This window comes from Centruroides sculpturatus, unplaced genomic scaffold (genome assembly GCF_000671375.1).
Source record: "Centruroides sculpturatus isolate CEXI.00-Female unplaced genomic scaffold, Cexi_2.0 scaffold211, whole genome shotgun sequence".
Lineage (NCBI taxonomy): Eukaryota > Metazoa > Arthropoda > Arachnida > Scorpiones > Buthidae > Centruroides > Centruroides sculpturatus.
Window position 1 is genome coordinate 468401 of NW_019384472.1, and position 27440 is coordinate 495840.

General features: G+C 29.3%; 1 protein-coding gene across 1 annotated transcript in view; it reads left to right on the forward strand.

The window, feature by feature from the left end:
* The window catches only part of LOC111621206 (serine/threonine-protein kinase SMG1-like), a 178427-nt gene that overhangs the window by 35754 nt on the left and 115233 nt on the right, over positions 1-27440 (forward strand). Inside the window, 9 exon segments of the mRNA XM_023363285.1 lie at positions 1516-1702; positions 4938-4996; positions 7378-7448; positions 11079-11119; positions 17546-17671; positions 19029-19199; positions 19473-19537; positions 23242-23335; positions 24062-24132. Of these exon segments, the coding sequence (XP_023219053.1) occupies positions 1516-1702; positions 4938-4996; positions 7378-7448; positions 11079-11119; positions 17546-17671; positions 19029-19199; positions 19473-19537; positions 23242-23335; positions 24062-24132 (885 nt within the window).

Here is a 27440-nt window from a genome sequence, read left to right on the forward strand (position 1 = left end):
ACAAGGAAGAAGAAAAATTGTACAATCAGTTCTTATTAAAGAAAACCAGGTGAAAGGCATAAAACAGCATTGTTTTGTGCCTTTCACCTGGTTTTATTTATCACAAATATCACAATTAAACTTAATAACATACCAAATAAAACTGTTTCTTTTTCTAATCAAATAAAAAGTATTTGTATGTAAAATTGAGATTTTAGGGTGTGTGGCTTTACATCTTCATTCAGATTTAGGCCATTTTTCTTTCAGGAACTAGCTATTTTGAGAATGCAAATGACAATAGTAATTGGACCATGCTATAAATAGTTGGCCAATTTCCTTTTTTAAATATCTGTGTCATATAAAGCATCCATCTTCATGTGAGATAAGCAGAGGGTCAGGGGTTAATCCCTTCTGACCACTTAAGCTGCAATGAGTTGGTAAAACCCGATCTTGCGGTTGTAGGATGGCTAGGAGGGCAAAAAGTGAGTGGGGAGTGCGTCAGTAAGCCAGCAGGCGTCCTTTCAACAACAGGACACAAGTTTAACGAATAAACAAGCATTTATTTGAATAATTAAGCTAGGATACAGGAGGCTATAACAATACATAGTCTAAATGCGGTTAAATATAAGTTAACTAACAAAAGAACTAAGGCCACTCTAACAGCTCTATCGGCTAGAGAGAGAGAGTTCACAAAGCTCTAAATACAAATATCTCTATGAGGATATGACTAAAATGCGTTCGTTGAATGGGCTGTATAAATCATAGTCAGCACAGGAACGGTAGAATAGCAATGGAAGTTCAAAGTAGCTTTCTGTCGTATGGTGATGTCCTTTCGGGCACTATGTCCGCTGTATGGAGACAAGATGCACACATTGAGAAGTATAACTTCCTTTGGTCTCCCGGAGCTTTTGGGGACTCGAGCTTTTATACGTTTTTCGTGGAAAAGGAATCATGTGATCGACTTTTGTTGACACTAACAGTGCATTCCGATCAATTAAGTGTCAACTTTCCCACCTAAGTATGAAAACAATCGGTGACCTTTGATATAATTCTCACCAAGAGTATTTTTTCCATCGGAGTTGTTTACAAAGGTTTTTTTTCTGACATCGGCGTAAAAATTTCGGATTTCACATTCATAAGGTCTCATTCCTCCTGATTTCTGGTTGTGGGACAGCTTAGAAAGAGTTAATGATGTCTTTATAACATCATAATAGTACTAGATAAGCACAAATGATATAGCAGAAAACAATCTGTTCAACAAACATTTCAATACCTCTATTATTAAAATTGTAATTGTAATTGTTAGTTTCGTCTGTAAAAAGAAGAAAGATCCATACTCAATTATAATAGTAGTCAAAAATCATATTTTCCTGTAGTTATTACATGTTCAGCTATTATTTTTAAAAATGCTAAAAGATTTCATTTAACAAATTATTCATTTTCATTTAATATAATGTCAAATGTTTAATTCATATAAAATGAAACTTTTTTTATCAATAATGGTTAAATTTATTTAGAATAATATAATATATATAGTGATGAGATATCAAAAAGAATGTTTTCATTATTATTCATTTATTGGATAGACGGACATCAATCTCTTTCCGATGATTCTCGTATGTTAAGGCTGCTACAAAGACTTGAAAGAGATGATGATCGAGAACGTCAGCTTACAACATTGAAACAGTTAAAGGAATTCTTTTTACAAGTAGATGATATAAAGGTATATTTTTAAAAATACTTTTTTGTTTTTTAATAACAGAAAATTTTTGTTAAATTGTAGTGATTATTTATTTAAATTTTTTTTTCATTCATATATATTTTTTCTGTTTTATATACTTTTCTCTGATTTGAAATTATTTGAATTGTGAAATAGAGAAAAGTGTAAGATTGAAAAGTAATTTTAATTTAATGATAACTTTTTATGTTTTTACATTTTTTATACGGATTATGTGTATATTATTTATAACTTTTATTTTACTTATCAGCACTTCAGACACCCACTTTTGCAACCAAATCCTGAAAAGATGTTATTTCTTCTTGGAAAACCGTCATTAAATCAGTCATCATAAATTAAATTATGATAATTGATTAAGTTCAATATTATAAATGAAGATGGCAATAAACAAATATTACATTTAAATATAATATTTCATAAAACATAATATAAAATTTATAGCAGTCATAAAAGTGGGAAATCATAAAGTTAGTATTATAAAGTAGGATTGGATGTATTTAAATTTCTAATATTTACTTTTTTACATTTAGCAATAGCCTAGAATTAAGTTATGTATTATTTTACACAGTAAAAGAAAGACAATGCCTCCAGGTATATAAGACCTCTAACTACAAAGATTACAAAGATTTAACTCAGTAAAATGAAAAACCAGATATTGAGAACAATAAAAATGCTGATTAGAAATAAATTCAAAGAGCAGTAGAACCCCAATTATTTGAGGTTGCACATTAACCGAAGCAAACCTGTTGGTGAAAATACTAATTTTTTAATACTGTAATTCATAAAAGAAAATTTAAAATGATAAACAATTGTTTTGTATTACATGTTATGTTACCTTTTTTTGTTTAACTTCAATGCAAGACATATTATTCATGTTACTATGTAACTATAATAATATGCATTTTACTTTTTAAAACTGTTGTATGTATTAGCTGAATAATAAATGATGTAAAATTTTGTTATCCTTTTATAGGATTAAATTCAGTAAGGTGTAAGAAAAGATTAAAATGATGTACCATATAAATCTTTTATATTTGTAATTCTTAATATGAAATGATTGTAGCTATTCTTATTATTAGAGGTACCATTGGTCTACAGTACTTTGGATAAATGAGTTCTACTGTATATAAAAATTCAGCACCTTCACTAGCTGGTTTATCTTTTACTATACTATTGTTGTGGAGGATTTGGGATTGAATCTAGACAGGCAACCTCAGAAATTTTTCATGGACAATCAGATCTAAATGTGTTGGTCCAGATACATAAAATATATAAATAAACAAAAAATAGTGAAGACTTAAGATTAAGCATTTATTTGGTCTAATCAGTGAATAGCATAAAGTATATCTTGCATTAAACATACAATTATAGAACAGCTTATAGAAGTAATTTGCATTATACAAATTTCAAAAAATTTGTTTCACAGATATATAACATACATCAGTTCAAGATTAATATTCATAAAAGCTAAAATATACAGAATTTTTATTGATGATCTATATTTTGACTAAATAGAAATGAATGTTTTAGAACAGGGCATCTTTAGCATGCTTGCCAAACATGGAAGGCTAACTTTTTTCTGGCAAGCAACCCAGGGATCACTTTAAAAAGTAAATATCCAACATCTTCACTGAGTTGTATACTTAATAGAATACAATTTTTATCAAGTAAAGTGATACTAAATAAAAATGCAATAAAGAAACAAATACTATCAACTGTTTTAGTAATAATAACTAATAAGACACCAAATAATATGCTTCCCAAAAAGTTTGCTTGGGTGCTTGTGAAAATTTTGCATAATAGATTTGGCAATTTTGGCACGCATGCACTTAAAAAGGTTGCCCTCTTTTGGCTTAGAATAATTTGTTGCTAATTTTGACAACCTTTTTCTACAAAGTATAGTTATTACATGCTGTTCTTTGAGACTATGGTTATCTAGGTTTTAAAACATACCAATAACATGAAGCATTGTTTACAATAAAAATTCAAATTTATCTACATAAAAAGAACAAAGAATACTCAAATTATAAATTTTAATGTCATACAAACTGTCATTTCTGTAATAAAAATTAAATTTAAAAGAAAGCATTCTGAAATAATTTTTAATCAAACCTGTATAATTTTATTGAATATATACTATAATATTACTTAAAAATAAAAACATGTTTATTAATTTTCATAATTTCCAACTAATAGTCTGAGTTGCATTATTAGTTTACAGTATTATTAACAGATCACAAAAATTCATGATGTGTTAGTGTTTCTGTTTACAGTAAAACTTTTCTAATTCAAAGCTCCAAACGGCAGGATAAACTTTGCGTTACAGACAATTTGAGCTAGAGAACAATAGTGAAAAATGCCGATTCTGAATAGATTTGTATTTTTATCTCTCTTGCATTATATAAATAATCTTTGATAGTTTTTGTTTAAACAGTTTGTGTAATGCCTTTCAGCAAAATGTTTGATGTAACTAATGGAATTGATCAGTTTTGTAGGTACATCTTGTTGAGGTAAAGCAAGAGGTTCTCTCGCTTTGGACTAGAATGTTGTCTGCAAATGGGTGTTTGAAAGTAAATACAATTAACAGTTTGAAAATTTCATGGAAATCTAATAATTAGGATTCTATCCAAAGTATAGAAATTAGGATTCTATCCAAAGTATTAAAATTCATATCAAGGAAGTTGAAAGTAACATAAGTCAGTATAGGAAACCATAAAAACCTTCAACTCAGAGAAAATTCAAGTTAAGGAAATTCAAGTTGCAGGCATTAAATCCCTATGCTATTTCATTGAGATCCACTGAGTGCTTCATTCTTCTCAAGTTAAAGAAATATTCAAGTTACAGAAGTTTGAGTTAGAGAAGTTTTACTGTATGTTTGTTCTTTAAAAAACTTGCTTAGTATTTGTGCATTTAATCATTTTATTAAATATATTTATAATTAATTTTATATTTTTTTGTGACTATTATATGAACAATTATTATTTATAAATATTATATTATGTAATGTTCTGTTTTAGCTCTTGTATCTTTTGAAAAAATTTGGCTACTTAATGCATAAATGTTGGAAGTGGCTAACCTAGAACATTAATAATGAAATGGAGCTATATAAAATATTATTTATATTTTCCAAAGAATATAATTTAGAATTTGAATATTATAGTTTACAAATTAATGTATGAATTCTATGTATTAAAAAGTTTTTTAATTTATATTTTAATAGGTTATATCAATGAATCTATCCCATATCATATCTGTTGTAGAAGATTTCATGCATCAAAGGTACATGCAATATCTTAACATTTTTTAAAATAGTAAAACACATTATTTGAATTACTTTAAATTATAAGTGTAAATAAACCCAGAATAAATGATTCTTATTAATTTAAAATATTACAAATAACATTCTTTTATAATCATTGTAATATTTCAAAGTGTTAGTCTGTATTGTTAGTGCGATACATATATAAATTTTAAACTCATAATCATTCAGAAATTCTTTAGTTAACTAAACTATTTAGGAATATTATTTGAAAACATTTACTTTCCATTATGTTTTGCTTTGACAGAATTTCTGGTTTGCAGGCAGTTTTGATTTGAATGATTACAGAAATTAAAATATTAATTATATTTAGATTTGTTAAATTATCTCATTTTTAAAAAAATTATTTGTTTAGTTTCATTTAATAATAATTACATGTTTCTTCAGTTATTCTTAAATGATAACAAGCAGTTATTTATTGTCATAATGCCAGGCTGCAATTTTTTGTCAGTTCTCTCAATTTTATTAGTATCTTGTCCCTCTACATCATACTTTTCCTGTTAACAATGAAGTTGTGCAAGTCATCTTCAGGAGAAAATTTTTGAATTGAAATAACATGACTTCTGATCTAAATTGGAAGTTTATATATAGTTAATTGGATTCTCCTGCCCCTAAGCTTTTTATATCTGGTTTTGACTTTCATTTATCCAACTCCTTTCTCGAGATTAAGAAAGGACAGATAGACAAACAAATAAATGCCTGTAGGAATTTTTAGGTCTACAATTTTTGAAAATTGCAGACTAATCTGGTGTGTTTAGGATCGAGTTATAAACTCCGTAACTTAACTGTATCCGTATTTGTAAATGTTTGCAACACTGGATATCTATAGCAATAGTTATAAAGTACCGTAAGAGCTTATCTGTATCTGTAAGGGAACAAACTTTTCTTACGGTTTACGGAGTAGTCCATTGTGAGCATGTGCAAAATCATCTATAGTTATTGCCAGATCTAACACTATAATTATTTATTCATTTTATTATTTTTCTATTTTTTTATGACCAAAGTAATTTTTATCTTAAAATTTTATATTATTTAGAAGTAGCATTGTCAGTCAAAAGTTACTTTTCAATCAATTTGTTACTTTTTTCTTGATCTGGCAACAACTGTCATCATCGACTACAATTAGCGCATGTGCAGTTGGTCAATTTTCCGTATCGCTACCATAAAAGTTTGATTGATCCAAACTTTTCTTACGGAATACGGTACGACCATACGGATACGATACGGATTTTATAACCATGCTATACGGATACGGTATGGATACGATTACGTTATGGAGTTTATAACTTGACCCTTAATCTGTTAAAGTATTTTCTTATTGGTAATTATTTCTCTTTTAAGCCTGGACTCCACATTACATGAAAACTCAGAAACAAAACTGAAACATAGAGTTTTCGTTTCAGTTATGTTTTCATTTTAACTTGACTCCACTAGAAATGTGCCATCTGTTGATCAGTTCTGTAATTGTCATAGAGTCAAATATAAACGACACTACGTATTTTGCCACGCTTTCTCTGCATTTATTAACAATGAAATTGTTAATAATACAGAGAAATAAAAGATTATTAACAATTTCATTGTTAATAATAATTGAATTATTTACATTCTTTATTGTACAGACATCTGTATTTTCTAAATTCTTCAGTGAAGAATTCCAAATCTATTTGTTTCCTCATTGTTTTTGCTACACTTTCCGCCATTACGACAATCGAACTACACGTGACTAATGCACATGTCTATGCATCACAAATCCTTGCGTTTTTATCGGCTGCAGTACAACAGAAGCATAGAACGAAAATGGAAAAATTAAATAATTTTTAACTCTGCTTTCAGTCTTGTTTCTGTCCAACTGAACATTACAAAACTGAAAGTTTCGTCAGTTTGGCTTTCAGTTTTATGATTACGTCGCGGATTCTGGTAATGTGGAGTCCAGGCTTTACTTATTACTTACTTTTTTTATTTAAGCTCATTTTATATCTATCTGATACTATGTACTTCTGTTATGACTATTTCTGATTTGCTTTTTTTTTTTTCATATTTAGGGATTTAGAGCTGAGTAATTAAATTTTATAAATTCAATAACAACAAATTTATGCTTTTTCTATTTGAATTGTTTAAGATGTGACATTATTTTTAATTTGTATATTGTAAAATAATTTATTTTAAAATTTAACATTAGTCATAATAAAAATTAAAATATTTCCTTTGCTATTTCAATTTTTTTTAAGCATATGGTACATATACATTAATTGAATTTTTGTTATTTACTTAAGATTAATTGCAGTATGACATATAAATGTGCACTTGTATGAAATGATTTTATCAAATTTTGTTTTTTTAGATTACATTTAGAAGTTAAACAGGAATTGTCTCCATGTCTAGGAGTAATGGCAGCAGTATTAGGAACAGAAAGTAAAAGGTGTGTAATTTTTAAGTTTCATACATTTTTTTTATTTTGAGTCACATATTTTTTTATTTTATGTTATATTTTATCAGGTTGTAAAGGTGAAATTTAGACAATTTGAAAAAAAAAACTTTTGACAATTAACCTGGCAATGATTACAGTTCAGTCTTGTAGGTAATCACCATTAATAAGGTTTTCATAAATATAGGTTTCCCTTGTAAAATGAAGTTTCTAAAAAACTATTCAAACAAATGAAGAAATAATTCATTGTTAACATACTTATTTCAAATCAATTACGTTCCAACAAATATTTATTATTTAAAATTCAATAAATAATTTATACAGTAAACTTTTTGATTTTTTAGTGTCCCATAAATATAGGTCCAGTGTAAAAAATAATTTTTTTTTTTAAAGTATCAAATTTGATGTAATTAACATACATATTTTTGCCATTAGAGAAACCTACTTATCCAATTGCAAATGGCAGCATAATTTGAAATTGATTAACTAACATTAATTGATATTTTGTGTGACCTTTGAATCACAGAACATGCCAAGGGAGCTACAGACATAGAAAAATACTAATTATGGCTTGGAAGGAATTTGGACTATCAAACAGACAAAATGCAATAAAACTCAAAAAGATCTCATAATTTAATTAATTTTATATGTCTAGGAGACACATACAGTTTAAAAATGCTCCAAAGGACTCTCTTGAAAAGTAATCCCACGAATAAAATGAGTTTTTTTTTTTAAAGAAATTGGCAATAGTTCATCATCAATACATTAAGTTTCCATAAGGTCTGACAAGCTGATCAACAGTTTCCAGAATAAAAATTCAGGCCAATTTCTTTACAGTCAAAGAAAACCTACCCCTGCCTTAACAAATGCACACAAGCAGAGGTTAAAATAGACCAAAGAAATGATGTATTGGAAACAGAATTATATGAAGTGATGGAGTTTAATTTGGATGGCCCAGATGAACTGTTGGCACAATTTAAGACAGGAAGAACAGATATGTTCAAAACTTCATCAAGATGGCAATTATGTGACGATATGGGCATCATTCAGATGGAGTGGAAAGTTTAATGTGGCATTCATAAGGAAAGAATGAATATAAGGTCAAGACTCAATTAGTGTGAGAATAGCCAAGGGTATAGGGTTAATCCTATATCACTTACTGGCACAGATTATCCGAAATCTGTCCTCTAAGTTTCGGATTTCGAGATCCGATCTTAAATATTCATAGGAGGGCTGTAATATACAGGCTTAATGAGGATTAAGGACTGTGTAGTCTCTGTCCAAATGTCAGGTTCCAGACACCAGTTTATCTACTTTTCGTAATGCGGATAAACACGCGTGAAATTTATGCCGTAGATCTGATTCTGAGAATAATAATACAGAGACATCTCTTAACAAAGTATATAGAATTTAATAAACAAATAAACAATATTAATACAGAATAAGAAATAATCAATTAATTCAAAACAGTCAATCAAAGAACGAATAATCAAATCAATCGCGACAGGAGGAAATCTATTCTTAGTCTATACCAAGTCGAGAGAGAAATGTATTCTCAAACTATACATTTACGAGAGAGAGAGCTCACAATTTATTCTTAAACATACGACCTGTTTACTTGGCAGTGTCGTCTTCTTATTCGTGAAGGTACTTCATTGATAACTTAGGAGTAACTTGTTAGGGGATGACGAGGCGTTGGTCTGCTGGCATATCTGTGTGGAGTCCTTTCACTCTTAAGGGCGGTGTGGAGCCAATATGGGAGACGTCTCTCCTCTATGAGATTTTCTGACAAACTCCTAAAGGCAATGGCCTTAGAGAGCAAATGTGTGGAGTCCTAACTCTTTCAGGTCTGCCGATGAACTCCCCGAATACGGTTGAACTTCGCATATATCTTCTGATTTACGACCAATTATCAGTCGAGGCTTTATCCACGTGAACGGATGGGAAGGGGGAAGAAATGAGGGGTAAACAGTTTCCATCGAAGCGAGATTTTTAGCAGATAAGGGAAAAACAGAGGATGCTCATACTTCCATCAAAGGAAGTGACTTTCCTAGCTGTTTTCCCCACGCTAGAAAACGTTATTTTTCCATCCCAAACGAAAGAATATTTTAGGACAAAACTTTAACATTATTTTTAAATTATTAATTTAGACCCGGGGGCTATTCGGATCTCACATTAGCGTAAAAATGGGCGTAAAACCCCTTGCGTAAAAAAAGCTTTTAATCACATGACCATGATATTTTACACCTGAGTAGGTCGTAAAAATGAGTTGATCAGTGTTCAACTTTCAATGTGAATACGGCCGTAAAATGGTACCATCCATCAATCAGAAGTCAGTGAAATCTAGGTCATTGTGACACAGTGCGAAAATGGCAGAAAACGATCTTTTGTGTACGTTTCCTCATGGCTACTCTAGAATAGATCTGAAAAGATTTATCAAAAACATCCGAAAGTATTCATATATCTTTGACAAGAAGTATCCCGATTATAATAATGGATGCCTAAAACACATGATATGGACGGCCAAAGTAAAATCCTTCAATTTAGAGGAATATATAATAAAAAAAGCTAAGCTTATAAGTGCTTTATATTATCTTAATAATACGATAATAAAAGTTAATATTTGAAAGTAAAGATATTATTTTTACTACATTTGTAATTATAGTACAGAAAAAACTCATAGAATATAATCATTGTCTTTTAAACTTTGATAGTACCATTGCCGTAAAAACTTTGCTAGCCAGACCTCCACTGCAATCCAGAGGCAAACGCAAATAGATCACGTGATTAAAAGATTTTACGACAAAGGTTTTTAAGCCCGTTTTTATGCTAGTGGAGTCTTGGCATAAATGACTATCAATAAATGCTGGAGAAACATCTCTTTCCATTTGAAAGGAAAATAGGAGGTCCAAGATGGATCTACCAATAGGACAATGTCCCAATACACAATGATAAGTCCACTTATAAATTGTTTTTGAGTAATGGAATGCTGATTTTGGAGTGACTATCTTGCAGTCCTGATCTCAATCCCATTAAGAACCTTTGGGAAATGCTTGCTAGAGCAGTGTATACAGGAGGCAAATAATACTTCACAGTATAGGAATTGAAGAATGCAATAGTAGCTAAATGGAAGGAAATGGAAGAAAAACACTTGTAAACTTTAATGAAATCAATGCCTAATCATGTATTTAATTTAATTTTGGCTCAAGAATGTTGCATTGGGCATTAAGAAATTTTTTATTCATGTTTTGTAACTGTTTTTTCAAAATGGACCTATATTTATGGGACACTAAAAATTTGAAAAATTTACTGTATAAATTATTTATTAAATTTTAAATAATAAATATTTGTTGGAATGTAATTGTTATAATATAAGTATCAATATTATAACAATTAGTTACTACTTCATTTCTTTGAACTGGTTTTTTAAACATTAATTTTACTAGGTGGACCTATATTTATGGGATGCACTATATCCATCACATCTTGCCACCTTTGCTCAAACTTTCAATCCTGTGAGCAAAGAATGATTGTGGTTTTCTTTGAAGAAAGTCTTGAGTGTTTGTTCTTACATGGGTATTTTCAATGAACTATGAGTGTTTTCTGTACTTCTACAGAGTGTGAAGTACAGAAATTGGTGCCAAGTTTGGGCACTAAGGTGGGTGAGGAAGAAACTCCCTGCCCAGACTGACCAGCTTCTTTAAGGTCATCTTTGCTGTATGTACTAGCATGTTGTCAAGGTGGTATTGGACTGTTAAATTTTGGACAAAGTTTTTGATCTTGTGTTCAAATGGTCCAGTTGTTTTCAGTAGTGTTCTTTTGTTATAGTGGCATTGATTGGAAGCAGTTACATCATGACGACGTCAAACAAATTCAGATTGATCATTGCCTTCTTCTGCACTATTGGCCCTTTGACATTTGCAACAGCTGGTTGACCTTTGTTCAGCCATGAACAAAGGTTTGCATATCACATTGTAATGTAAGATACACTTCTCATCTCCTGTCACAGTTGATTTGAACAGTTGAATGTGCGGTGCATGGTGAGCAATGAATTGAAAATGATTGGCGTATTTTGTTTGTAGCAGTCAGTTCATAGGGCAATCACTTGCCTAGTTTGTTCAACTTGCCAAGAGTGTGAAGGTGATTGGCAATGGTTGTATGGGAACACTGAAGTTGTGTTAATTCTCTGGTGGTAAACTGTAGATTATTGTTATCACTTCAGTGATGATATGACACCATTGATATGATATTCTCCATATCATATCAATGGTGAAATTGCTACACGGCTGGGGTTCACCTTAAAGTGAGAAATTGCCATTTTTCAATTTCTTGAGCTAGTTGTAGCAGGTCTGCTGCTGACTATGTTGTTGCCAAATGCCTTGCAGATGATATTGTGACCCTTTGTTGTGTGTGGCCACACTTGAAGTGATAGAGCACACAAGAGAGTAAGTTAGAGTGATTAGAGCAACAACATGCAAATGAGTTCTTATGAAAGTTTCATGTTGTCAGACATTGCTGAAGTACCTACTTCCAATAAAATATGTGGTGAAATGCCATTTGAACTCTAAAAAATACCCACCTCAAACATTCTGGAATATGTTTTTTTCAGCTGTTTCTAGAAAAAATTGAAATGTGTAAATTTCACTTTTACAATTTGATATCTGATACATATATTTTATAAAATATATTCTATGAAATACTTTGAAATTTGAATCACATCAGTTAAGAATGTTAAGTTTAAAGAATTTTGTTTTTAATTATATATTTCTACATATATTTATATCTGAACATATTACATTAGAAAATTCATATTTGCATGTTATTTGCACACTTCACATATTTATGGTTTGGTATTGCAATAATTTTTCATATTCATGAAAGTAAAATTTTTGTATTTGATTAACAAAAACAATGAAACAACAAATAAAAAGATGGATTAAATAATTTTTAATTCTTTTATCTTGAATATGTTCTGCAATTTGTGCTGTCTACACTAATGGAGGCAAAAAATGCAAGTAAGTAGTATCCATCTTCTATGTTGCGACTGATCAGGGAGCAAAACAAGCATTCAAGCTATACTATGTCAAACAAATCTTATCTTAAGGATAGTGGATATTAATCCAAATTTAAGCATGGTGCAGTGTTTGAAGAACTTTAATGCAGCTGATTGTATAGATTTAATTAAAGCCTTCATTGTTGAATTGAAACCATTAATGATAAATTTGTCCTGGAAGTAATTGTGAAGCAATATGGTAATTAAAGATTTTGAATTCAGTAACAAGTTGTTATAGAAAACAAAGCAATTAGCTCATAAAGTTGTATGAGAGGGACTTGATGAATTACAGACAAAATACATTGAGGAACTGATGTAATCATTCTAGGAAGATGAGTCAAAAGATGATTTTAAAAAATTAGTGAATGTAGATGATGCATTTAACCCTTTGAGGGGTACTCTCTAAATATATGTGATACATGTGGTGATGCTATAGAGTAAGCACATACATATACATTCTTCAATTTTGTCTCATTTTAGTATGCTCTTAAATTTATGGGCAAACTCAAAACTTTACAAACATCTAGTGCCATTTATTGACAGGTCTAGAATATATTTTTTTAACTTTTGCAAGATTTAGCATAGATTTTCTAGAATGAAGACAAACAAGACATCTAATACTTGTTCACATTGCTGTCTCCTGAATTGCTGGAGTTACTTGACACAGTCAAATCAGAAAAAGGAAATATTGCCTAGTTTCTTAAAAAATATATGAATTTGAAGACATGATATAAATTTTTTTTTTGTAAATGTTATATTTCTTAAAAACTCACTCACTTTGGGAGGAGAGAGAGCCACTGGTAAACCCACTCACCAAAGGGTTAAATGCCATTCTTTGTTAAGCAGATCAGATTTTAATCTATCTTTAGGGCTTGATATGTATGAGGGTAGGCTGAAAAGTAATGCACACATGCTTGTAGAGCACAAACAAAATGATTTTCAGAAGTGTGCCAGGTGGCATATGGAAGTAACGTTCCCTCCTCTATGTGTATATGCGGTTTGAGGTTGTTGCATTCATTCAGTATATTTTGAGAAGTGGAAATATGGAGACGTGATCTAGTGCAATGTCAACACAAGTTAAACAGCGTGCTGTTATCAAATTTTTAACTGCTGAAAAAGTGACTCCTACTGAGATTCATTGTCGTTTAAAGGCTGTTTATGGTGACAATGCTGTTGATAGGTCTACTGTAAATCGATGGATAATAAAATTTCATAGTTGCGAGCCTGGAAAAGCCATAATTGTTGATGAAACATGCAGCAGATGTTTGATCACTGCCACAGATGATTACCGTTGTCTCTCGTTGTAATGTTTAATTCTTGTCAGTACATACAGAATCAAACACCTCCAACGTTGAGTTTGTCATGTTAGAGGCAGCCAGGCGCCAATAATCATGCAACATGACAAGGCTCGTCCACACACCTCGCGTGCAACTGGAGAGACTCTGTGAAACTTGAAGTTTGAACTGATTTCACACCCTCCTTATTCTTCCTATCTTGCACCTTGCGTTTTTTGTTTTTTTCCTCTACTTAAGAGAGACCTCAAGGGTGATTATTACACCTCAGATGATGAGGTGAAGGCAGCTGTCAAGTCCTGGATTAGAGAAAAGTCGGAAGAATTTTTCAGTGATGGAATGAAAAAACTTGTTACACATTGGGAGAAATGTGTTAGTCTTAATGGTGACTATGTTGAAAAATAAATATATGATTTTGAAACTTAAAAATTGTACTTTAATGTACTTTTTGTACGATCTTGCTATTTGTTTTCGTTCGTGTTCTACAAGCATGTGTGCATTACTTTTCAGCCTACCCATGTATATCTATCAGATTTTAATAATGTTTGTTGTTTAAGAGAAACTGCTTGGTAGCTGCAAAAACATTTTATATTTTATAGTATACATTGCTGAGATTAAGAAGGTGATTTTTATTTATAGTAACTTATGCAACCATTTGCAATTAACAGAAATGTTTAAATTTATTTAAAAGGTTTTGTGTCTTATAATAATGAGTAACATTTTAGATCCATGTTTATGAAAATACTATTAAAAATTTTATTATATGGTTAAGAATAAGGTATGCACCAAAGAATTCACAATACATACACAATATACAAAGGCCATAAACTAACCTACTCATATAACCCACCATTACTCAGTAAATACAGTGAGCAGCAACCAAATTCAGTATATTCTACAAATACTATTGTAAAAACACAAATATGCAAATATGGAGACTCAACTATGGTTATACTTCTCTTAGTATATTGATTTTGTTATAAATTTAAAATATAAAAATGATAGTTTAAAATGTATATANTACATTACAGTTGACTCACTTTAAAATCAACACAGTAAAGTGAATTCTCATGCTAAAGCAAAATTTGTTGTCACCTGGAAAAACACTATTATCAATGTTAATTTACATACAATAAAGCGAACAAAAATTTTACCAGAATTTGTTAAACCAAACTATAAACTACCTTCACAAACTTTTCTTCTAGTAAGTAAAGATGATTCAACCTCCAATTGTAGAGAAATTCAAACATCTGATTTTAGTGGATAATTCTACTGTACTTAGAAAATAGGAGTTAAAGTTTAAGAACATCCACCCATTAAATGGATGTAGTTCCATGCAAACACATACTAGTTTGCATATTGGGGAGGTTTGGCTACTTTGAACCAAATTTAGCTTCTTGTTTTTACTCTTTTGGTATCAAAAAGCATTTTCTATTTTTTTAGATAATCTTCAGAAAAAAATCAAGGATTTCTTTTAGCCTTGTTTTGTTTAACCAGTCTTATATAATTCACACTTAAATGACGAATAGTCTCCTCTTCATTTTGTTTTGATTTGAAAATCATTTAGATCAATGGTTCCCAATTAGTGGTACACGTACCCCTGGGGGTATGCAAAATTGTGTGAAGGGGTACGCGTGGCAATCTAAAATCGGTCAATTTAAAATTTAAATGCATGGGATGAAGCAATCAAAAAAATAATGGGTGGACTATCAAAAATTTGGCAATTTACATGATGTCGAATGCACAAATTTGTTTCTTTATAACTAAAAATATTCTTGAAAGTTCATCAAAGAAATGCATTTGTGACAATACCTAAATGAAATTCTTATGCAAGAAACAAAACTTGTACAATTAACATTATTATCATGTTAGTGAAGTGGCAATAAAATATTTACTACCATTTTGCACAACATACCTCTGTGAGAGTGGATTTTTGGCCATGACAAACATGAAAACTAAACATCGTTGCAGACTTCAACTTGAAGATGACTTGAGACTGAAGCTGACCAAAAAGCAACCAGATTTTACAAAGTTGTGCAAAGAAAATCATGTACATTTGTCACATTAAAATTAAATAACCTTATGTTATTTTCATTATTATTAGAATTGTATTTTAAAGTAAAAAAAACTTATTCTATTTATCACTAGCTGTCTACCCACAGCTTCGCACGCATTATATCGAATTTTCTCGTGGGAGTAAGATATTTTCTTGCAGTAAAATGTAGCCCATGTCCATCTCGAACATATAAGCTATCTCTGTGCCAAATTTTATTAAAACCCGTTCAGTGGTTTAGACGTGAAAAGGTGACAGACAGACAGAATTACCTTCGAATTTATAATATTAGTATGGATTAATATGAATTTCTGCTATAAGGGGTATGCGAGTTTGAGCTCTTTCTTGAAGTGGTACGCAGGAAAAACTAATTGGGAACCACTGATTTAGATCATTAATTCATTTTTGTAAATAAATTTAATTTTAGTTAACTTTAGTGAATTAAATATTATAATTTAGAGATTTTAACTGCCTGTTAATCCTTAACTCCATAAATTATGTGAAATTGATCCTGAAAATTGTTAATATGAATTTTTTTGATAAAGTGAACTAACTGCTATTTTCCTAGTGATTCATATTAACACAAGTTGATTGTATTATTATTTTTTATTTGTAAAATGCAATTTTATTCTTCAAATGATGATGATGATGACTAACAAATGACTCTTGCAGAAAATGCCATATTCTGCCAGAAACAATACAACATATAATTTCTGGTTGCAACCTCTTAGCACAGACTGTTTACATAGACAAAATCAAATAGCAAATATAATGCACCAAGAGCTTGCACACAAATAGAGTATTAAACATTCATTCAGCTAATCATACTACAAATATACTATAATGGAGATGTAATCACAGATAAAACAATTCATTACAATAGACCTGATATCACTCTCATTGACAAATGTGGTAAGATCACGTATATAATAGACATCTCTGTTTCAAATACTTATAATAATTGCTCACACTGAAAAAATTAAGTACACTCTACTCACTCAAGAAGTAAAACGTATGCAAGATGGATAAGGTATTTATTGTACCTGTTGGCCTCTTTTCTACTAGTGTTATACTATGTACACTACACAAAAGTCTAGAAACATTAAACCATAATAAAACATATAAATGGCACTACAGAAAGCAGCAATATTGAACACGTCACATTGTTAGGATTTTCCTAGATGTTGATATACATACCAATAACACAGCTTAATGCTACACTTGTTTGTGTAGCTATATTTTGATTTTAGTCTGGCATAGCACTTGGCACCAGTATCAGCTGAACATGACATTCACAAAATAATAATAATAAATTCATTACAGTAAAGCAGAAAAATTTTTGAACATCACATTTTATTGGGAATCATCTAGTATATTAGAATAAAGAAAGAACATATTAAAGGATTTTTTGACATCTATAATGTAGTTTATATTTATTATTAATTAAAAAAATTTTTTTTGTATAATTTAAATAAGTTGTTATAGTTTTTTTTAATTAAATGACTAGAAAATTATTTTATAGTGCTAATTTAAATTGATTAAGCATATATTATATAATGTTATGATATAAATACTGATCATTGGATCATTAACTAATTAAATCAGTTTATTTATACTAGTTTTGTGATTTGAACTTTATCAGCAAATAATGTATTATTTAAATTTAAAATTTACTAAATTTTTCAGTTGATTATGACCAACATTCAGTCAGCTTTAGAAAATGCTGATTTACCAGAACTATTAACAGGGATTGTTGATGTTGTACTTCAGATATGTTCTATATATCCATCTGTTTTTAGTAATAATTTTAGGGTAAGTTATTGGTCTATATTAAATGTACAAGAAAAGTTAATTCTTAATCTAAACATTTATTTCTTATTCTTTTTAATATGTACTTCAATCAAAAATATTTATAAAAATATTTTTAAAATAAAGAAATAAGGAAGTATGTATGAAAATAACAATGTCATTTCTGTCTTAACTATAATTTATGGTAAAGTTAGGTTATAGCCAAAAATGAGCTAACATTATGTCCTTGGCATTGGCATTTGATTTAGAAACCAATGAGGAATCAATCATAATGCATCAAGTTCATTTAATGAAAGTGATAAATTTTGTTTATATGATGAAGCATACTTTTGTCCATGGAAAGGTATCAAACACTTAAAATGCTCTCATCTGTAATATTTTTTTAGCATGACCTGTTAGACCTGAAGCCTCTTAAAACACATTTTGTGCAGAAAACCTATCATGAGTGCATGCACTATGTTCATTTACTGTACAGATGGTACTTTTGTCCTTCCTGACATAATGACTTCCAACTTCAAGTAGTAATCCTACAGTCAGATTGCATTAAAAAACAGAATGATCAGTTTATTTTTAATGAACATGTAAATAATAAAAAATTATAAAAAGTCAATAATTATTTAAATTATAAAAAGTCAATAATTTAAATGTTAGTTTCACAGAGGCTAGAAATTCAAAAGAAGTAAGTCTGGGAATTTAGTGGAGCCAGTGGGATTATAGAACCTTTAATCAATTAAAAATATTTATTTTATTTACAATTATTATTTTTTAAAGATAACCATACTATAGAATAGTATGCAATTTAGTGTTATAGTGCAAGGATAATTTATTGTCGTAATTGCTGTTTTTAAGGAAGTTTGCAGTAGCTGGCTAAAATTATAGATTGACCACCTAATATTGTTTTGCACAGAAATTTACTGGTTTATAATGTGAGTTAGAATGTAAAACCATAATTCCAATGAAAATGATGATCATTTTTGATAAACTAAATAAATATAAATTTTACATATACTGAAATCTAACTTATTATTATATATTGCATCTATTGCAAACTATGAAAATTATATGGACCAGACATAAACTATAAAATTATTACAAATTTATTATATATACAAAAAAAAATGTTCTAGAATTTTTATTCTTTTGTCTTAAAGTCAGTCAATGCTTATGCCATAATATAAACATAAAATTAATGTATTTTTAGTACAATATAAAATTCATTAATTTTTACTATTAAAAAATATACTACTATTAAAAAAGTTAAAAAATACATAGTTTTTTTTATTGAAATATTTTTGTATAAAAGTATTATTTTATATATACTTATAAATTTGAATTTAATGATTCAAATTTTATTACACAGGATACGGTTGACATTATTGTTGGATGGCATATTGATAATTCACAGTCTCATTCTTTTATTAAATACATTTCAAAGGCATTAATTAGTTTTCATCAGTTTTGGATTGCTGATATGAAATTTACATTAAATTTGCTTGGACAGTTTTTGGAGGACATGGGAGCATATGCTGAGGTAAATAATCAAAAAATTTCTATAAGTTTTTAATATTGATAAAATGGACTGCTGTGAAGTGTGAAAATTACACTTTGCAGATTGGATTATTCCTTCTTCTGGTATGTAAAGTTAAAAGTTTATTGTAATAAGTTTTTTGTCCACATTTTATATAATTTTACAAATGTTTGAAATGATTTTAAGTTGAATACTTATACCTTTATAATTTGATTATTTATTATTATTTAAAGAATTTGAAACTGAAAAACAATAATCTTACTTTCATGTTTTTAGGATTTAACCAATGTTGACAGTGATAATCGAGATGAAGATGTACCTGTCTACCCACAGCTTCGCACGCATTATATCGAATTTTCTCGTGGGAGTAAGATATTTTCTTGCAGTAAAATGTAGCCCATGTCCATCTCGAACATATAAGCTATCTCTGTGCCAAATTTTATTAAAACCCGTTCAGTGGTTTAGACGTGAAAAGGTGACAGACAGACAGAATTACCTTCGAATTTATAATATTAGTATGGATTAATATGAATTTCTGCTATAAGGGGTATGCGAGTTTGAGCTCTTTCTTGAAGTGGTACGCAGGAAAAACTAATTGGGAACCACTGATTTAGATCATTAATTCATTTTTGTAAATAAATTTAATTTTAGTTAACTTTAGTGAATTAAATATTATAATNGTGGAAACAAATCTTTATATCTAATACATACAAATATAAAAAACAGTGAGAACTAGTTTAAAGTATAATGTTTTTTGATCTACTTAATAGACCATTTTCATGATAAATCAAAAAAAAGAATAAACTAATTTAAATGAGAACATTTGAAATACATAAAAAAATTGAACAGCTGACAATTAATTCTATGAATTGACATAGGAAAGACAACATTATGTTTACACTCCAGAAGAAAGTCCAATTTATAGGAGGCTTTAATGAACTTGAATAGTCTTTTCATATATTTTAGCCAGTGCCACCATATTGAAAGAATACGGAACAATTGATGTTATCAACGGTTAAGTGTATAGACATCAAAAACAACAAGAAATATGCTGTTTTTAACCTATTTCAGGTTGAAATTTTTCTCCAATGTGTGTCGCTTTACGTTGAATTTTTGTTGATGTTAAGCCTAATGAAAATTATATGTTTAAGAAGAAAATAATTGTGGCTATTGTATTGTCAAAATTATTTTTTTATTTTGCACGAACAAAATAAACATGTTAAAAAATGTAAAAACAAAAATAATTATAGTTCGGAAATTAGTTTTAATATAAAAATTATGACAACTAGTGACATCTAGTGTCAAAAACATTCCGATGCAGAAACGAGATATCTTGGGTCCATTGGTCAAGGTCATTATGTTTTGACCTGAAATATTTCGGGAAAATCACGGGACAGGTTAAAGTATGTATGCTTAACCTTGGATGACAGTAATTGTTCTATATTCTTTTATTCTTTATTACAGTAAATTTGATATAACACTGGTAGATATGAAATATATTATGTTTTATATTATGAAAAACAATTTAAGAACTGGTTATAAAGGAATAGCATATCCCAGGATATTATCCATTGTTCAGTACTTAAAATTCAGATCATTTAGTGTTTGCTTAGAATGTCACAAGTTAATTTTTATTTTTGCTGCTACTAGTTATTCATTTGCTGTTAATAATGTTAATATATATTAGTAGTTTTTCTTGGAATGTTTATATATATCTGAAGCATGATATTTTAGTAATAAGCTAAACAAAGTGGGAGTTGTGGGTTTGAGTCCTGCTATGGACTGATTCTTTTCTTTCAGAATATTCTGAATTATTTATTAAATATTACTTTAATTATAATTATTAAATTTAATGAAAGATGGCACTTAATGTCTATCTCTAGTACCAATTTATTTAGAATTTAAGTAAAATAATAGCAGTAAGGTAATTTATTTAATCTGGCAGTCATTTGACACTTTTTTAGATATTGTTTACCAAGCAAAACATGCAAATTAATGTTGAAACATTTAACAGATTATTTGATAATGATAATTACTAGTTTTTTGGACTGCTTTTTATGTTGCAAGTTGTTTCTATTAGTAATAGAAACAATAACAATCCATAAATTCAATATTAAAATATATATTAATAGATACTATGTTCAAAATTTCTGTACAAATCACTAAGATAATAAGTTATATATTTGGGTTTACACAAGGTGCAGTCAAAATGTTCCCAGACTGGTCCAATAAAAAATGTCTGACATACATGTTAATTTATCGAGAGTAGTCACCTTCAAAATAAGTTTCTTCTTAAGCTATACATAGATTCCAGTGCTTTCAGTTTTCAAAACATTTCTGGAACTGTTTTTTTTTTTTGTGACTCACTGCAATTGTGTTTCAATGTTATCAATATTCTCAAATTGCTATTCTTTCTGCACTTTTTCAGCATGGAAAGAGTCACATGATCCCAAGTCTGGTGAATAAGGAGAGTGGGAAGCCATGGCCATTTTATTTTCAGCAAGAAACTGTTGAATAGAGATAGCTGTGTGAGCAGGGTGTGTTGTGATGCAACAACCAGTTTTCTGAGCTATCCAAAGATTTGGTCTTTTTCAACTGACATTTTCATATAGATGCGTCAAAACATCCATATAAAAATTTTGACTTAGTTTTGACCTTGTGAAACAAATTCACAAAGAATAATTTTCTCCTTATCAAAAAAAAAAAAAACGAGCATGCTCTTGAGATTGCACCTCACTTGGCTTTCTTAGTTCTGGACGAGCCACAATTTTTTTATTTGTGAATCAATTGCTATTTAATCTCAGGATCATAGCCATAAATCCTTGTTTTGTCTTCTCCTGTAATCACTTTCTTTTCTGTTGCAGTCTTGCGAAGTTTGAAACAAAATTTCACACACACATACATTCTCACACTGTTCCTTATCCTTAAAAGAATTAAGAGAACATCAACTAATCTAAATAGGAAGAACAAAAGCTACATATATAATGGCTTGAAATTTGCCAGGAAGCTAAATAACAATGTCTATTATGAATTCTGGTTTGCACAAGAACAGCACATTGCCATAGTACCACTTCACCAGTAGTCAACTTTGACTACACCTTGTAATTCCATTAAAGAGAACAATTTTTGATGAAATTGTTTAATTTTCTTTAAAGAGCTAGTGAAAAAAAGTGTCTAATTGGAAAAAATGATTTTGACAAGGCAAATTTAAAAGCTATAATTTAAAATATTTATTTTTGTCATTGTTTCTTAATCTCTTTGAAGCCATTTATCTTTAAGAGCTATACTTCTAAATGATAAATGGTTTCAAAAACTTTAATTTAGATATTTTCTTACATGATTTTTATAAAGTATTCTGCAACACAATGTATATATAATCACATTGTTATATTGCTAGTTGATTGTATTAATAAAGTATGAAGATTAATTCATATTTTCAATAATTCATGATTTAATATTGAGTAATTATAATTAACAAAATTTATTGAAGGTATTGTTTTCTAATAATCTGGATATGATAAATTTTTTTAATGATAATTTTATGCAAGAATTTTTCCATTTGAAACCATTCTGAACTACTTTATCAGATTTTTTTAGAATAATAATAATAAATCATACAGAAAATCTAAAAATATAATTAGATAAAAGAAGCATTATTTCCAAACCATAATATGAAATCAAAACTTTATTTGTAAGAAATAATGTAAATTTACTTATCTATAACTTCATTTTTTTCACTTCAGTGTAGGTGAAGTTATAAAAATAACTTTTTGAAAATTTAACTTTAAAAAATTCACAAAATGCATTTCATACATTGTAAATTAACATGTAAACCTATGTAAGCAATTTTACCTTTATTCATATAATATTGTCGAGTAAAATAGAATATAGAGTTGGAAAAATTAAAAATTCTTCAAAAAAAAAAAAATGCAAACAGGAAATCATTTTAAGTATTAAATTAATAAATGAGAATGAAATAAATCAATAAGATCATATATATATTGAATATTCTTTTATATAATTTATACATGTATATTTTTTTTAGAGTATTTACAACAGTAATGAAAAGTCTTGGGAAGTATGCAAATCCTTCAGAAAATAGTGAAAATACTTTTATTACTTGGAAGTTTCTAACTAATGTAAGTCACTTTATATAATAATAATTACATTTAACATAAATTTTCTAATTTAAAATTTAAAATTATTTTGCTTCACTTATATTTATAACTATATTTAAATACAGCTTCTATTAGGAGAGAAATGCCACAGGAGTGAATAACATCTGCAATTGTTCATTTTCTTTGTTTATTATTTTTGGTTGTATTGGATAATAATGACAAATAAGTCATTATTATCTGATTATGGATAAAAGTTTGATTTGTTTTTAAAGAATCAGTCATTTTTATTTTTATTTTTTTAAGATGAGTATCACTCTGATACTAATATATTGGCATATCAAAATCTTCCTGATATCAGAGTCGGTTTGTAAAATGCTCTGATCTCCTTTTGCCTTTTTTCCAATAATCATTTTCAGAAAAAAGCAGAGATTGGAGTATTGATTTGTAAAGTGAAATGATATTAATATCTTGGGAACATTCCAATAAGCCAATATAACTATTGGTTCAGTGTCAGTTACATCTCAAAGGTTTTTAAGCAAAAAGTGTTTGTTTGCTTATTTGTAATTTTGAAAACTGCATTTCAGTGTTTGTATGTATATATGTATTTGTGTACTAAATTTTTTACTTACTGTACTTAGTGTACACTTATTTAATATTGTGTGATTAATGTAGAATAGTAATGGAGAAATGAAATACAGTTTTATATTAGTTGATAGTTATGATTTATGATTTATTTATTTTTTTTAGAGTTTGAAGATACTAATGAAATGTGCTATTAAATCTACAGAATATTCATTTTCTGAAAATCTGCTTACATCTTATTACAGTAAAAATTATAAAGTTAATATTAATAAAACTTATATAATTAATATTGATTGTATAATATATATCTGTTATCACTTTACCCTTGGAAGGCTTAACATATTCGATGTTGAAATTTTTATTTGTTACCTGTGACGCCATGTTGAATTTTTGTTGATGTTAAGCCTAAAATTTTTTTTTAAAATAATAATCGTGTTTACTGTATCGTAAAAAATTATTTTTTTTATGTTTCACAAATAAAATAAATATATTAAATAATATAGAAACAAAAAAAATTATATTAGAAAAGTTTGTTTTAATATAAAAATTGTGATGCATATCGACATCTAGTATCAAAAATGTTCCAATGTAAACACGAAAATATTCGGGATCGCCCATGCAGGTCAATGAGATCAACACGAATATTTTCGTGAACAATGTAGGACAGGTTAATGATTTTTGTGTGAAGAGATATTTAAGTGATTTGATAAATGTAAACATAAATACTCAAAAGTATTGTATCGAAGTGTCCATAAATTAGGGAACTATTTACAGTTCAAAACGTTTTATTGACAACACTTATGAACAGTAGCTGTCTAGGAGCAGGAAGCTACATTATGAATCAAAATGGCAAGTGTTAAATAAAAAGTGATGTAGGTATTGTTTTTTCAGAACAGATCAGTTAAAACAACTCAACACTGCTGTAAAAATGAAGTACAATAAAGACCCACCATCAATTAAGGCTATCAAGCACTGGTTAAAAAGTTTCATCTGAATGGAAACTTGGAAGCTATTAAATCTACCAGAATATTCATTTTTTTGAAAATCTGCTTACATGCTTCCTGAAAAGGAATCCTAAAGAAGACTGCTCACATCTGATGAGTATGTGGAATGCATCTGTGAAGAAGTATTTTTTCACAGTCCTCATAAATTATATTGGCTTGTATCTAGGCAATTGGTTATATCAAAATTAACTGTTTGGAAAGTTGTTCCTTTATGATTATGCCTACATGCATACACTGTTTAGGTTGTTCAGGCTTTTGAGCCAGAAGATAAGCTGATGTATCTGATTTGCTTGAGACATTTTATCAAAAATTGAAGATACTGAAGATTAGTTGGGATTTTAGTAACAAATCCAATTTTTAGGTATTGGATAGTAAATAAACATGGAGGAGTAAGAATCCACAATGCCTACAGAGAATTTGAAAAGAAAGCCTGAAAGTGAATGCCTGGTATGGTGTATTGTATGATGGGTCATTGATCCTCCTTTGTGGTTAAAATTGTTTGGGTTCATATATCTTGACATACTACATTGGATTAATATATTTCATCCTTCAACCAGCTCATCTGCAGCTCAACATCACATTCCAACAAGATGGCACACTGACTTCTTGTTTCAAGACATTTTGGATAATCATTTCTCAGATTGGTGGGTTGGTCATGATGGGTCAGTTCCATGCCACTGTATTCACCATATATTATATTCCTAGACTGTTTTCTGTGGGGATACATAAGATTTTTTTTCATAAAACATCATTAAAAACCTTACAGAAATGCTAGTGAAAACTTAGAGATCAAACATCAGCTAAATACAATATCTTGCATGTGACCAAAGGTGTCCACATGAACTGTATTTTCAAAATTTGAAAGCCATTTGTTTCTATTCTTTCTGGTTTTGAGGTTATAATGCAGGAAAATAAGTTTTATAATTTATGGGCAATCTGTATATCTTATATAACACAAGCATACTTGTATGAATTGAATTACATTTTGAAATTTTTTAAGTTTTTGATGTATATTAAATTATATTTTGACTTTATTTCTTAATTTTAACATGTACAGTATCATTCAGAAAGCTATTCATTGAGTTTTTATATAGTTTTTTTTTTAATTAATTCAATTTGTTATTTAACTTGGTGCTAATCATTTATTATTGTGATTTAATCAAGTAATTGAATTAAAATTCATAATTGTTTCACACTACAAATTAAAAATTCAATTAGTTGAGAAAAAATATAATAATGATAATAATAATAAAACAATGTTCAGTATTGTTATTTGAAATTATTGGGTGTATGCGTAAGTTTGTATGGTCAAGTTTGTGCACTGATAGCTTGAAATTTGTGCATGTGCTCTGCCTTTTTCTTATGTGTGGTCATGTAGTGTCGGCTTGCGGGAAAATTTTTTGAGTTTTAGTTATTCAATTTTTGTTTAGTTCTCATTTTGAGATGAATATCTACAAAAACATACAGTGGCAAACGTGGTTTGCCACTGTATGTTTTTGTTTTTTTTTTAACCAAAGAAAAACAGCAGCTGAAGCCAAAATAATTTTATGTTACACTTATGGTGAGGAAATTGTCAGTAAGCATTTGTGAAAAATGATACAGATGCTTCTATATTGGGGATATCAATGTTGATGTTTGACTAAGATCAGGCCACACCAAGGAAACTGCTGATGGAGACCTGCAAGCCCTACTTGATGAAAACTCAGCTGTGATGACACAAGAACTTGCAAAAGCACTTGGTGTGAACCAGTCAACTGTAAGCTGCAGGTTCAGTGCAATGAGTAAGATTCAAAAGTGTAGAAAATGGATGTCATACATGTTGTCAGAATCTGCCATAATAAACTGTGTCAACATTAGTCTTTCATTGTTGGCAAGACAAAAATGAGAGTTTCCTGTGGCAAATCATCACTGGTGATGAAAAGTGGATCTTGTACAAAGACTCAAAAAAGAGAAAACATTGGATAGACCCAGGACAAGCAATCTCATCAAAAGCAAAGTCCAACATTCATGGCAAAAAGATGTGTCTCTAGGTTTGGTGAGACCAAAAGATTTAGTCTATCACGAGTTGCCGCATCCAGGTCAGACAGTTACTGCTGACTGGTACAGTGTACACCTTACAAAATTAGCACAAGTTTTGCATAAGCTGCCAAAATATGCATCAAACCATTGGCAACTTATTCTCCAGTATGACAATGCATGGACTCATGTTACAGCATCTACAAAGCAAACAACTTCTAGAGCTGGCTGGGAAGTGTTACTACACCCAACATACTCGCCAGATACTGCCCGTTCTATCATCTTTTCTGGTCAATGCAACATGGTTTGTCTGGTGAGCACTTTATCAGTCTCACAGATATGCAAAAATGGGTTACTGACTTCTTTGGCTCAAAGCCAGCAACCTTCTACCACAGTAGTATTCATTTGCTGCCAGAACATTGGCAAAAAGTTGTTGAAAATGGAAACTTTTTCAATAAATGGTATTGTTGAAACATACTTTATGAGTGTTTTAATTTGTCAAAAAAACCTTATGAACTTATGCA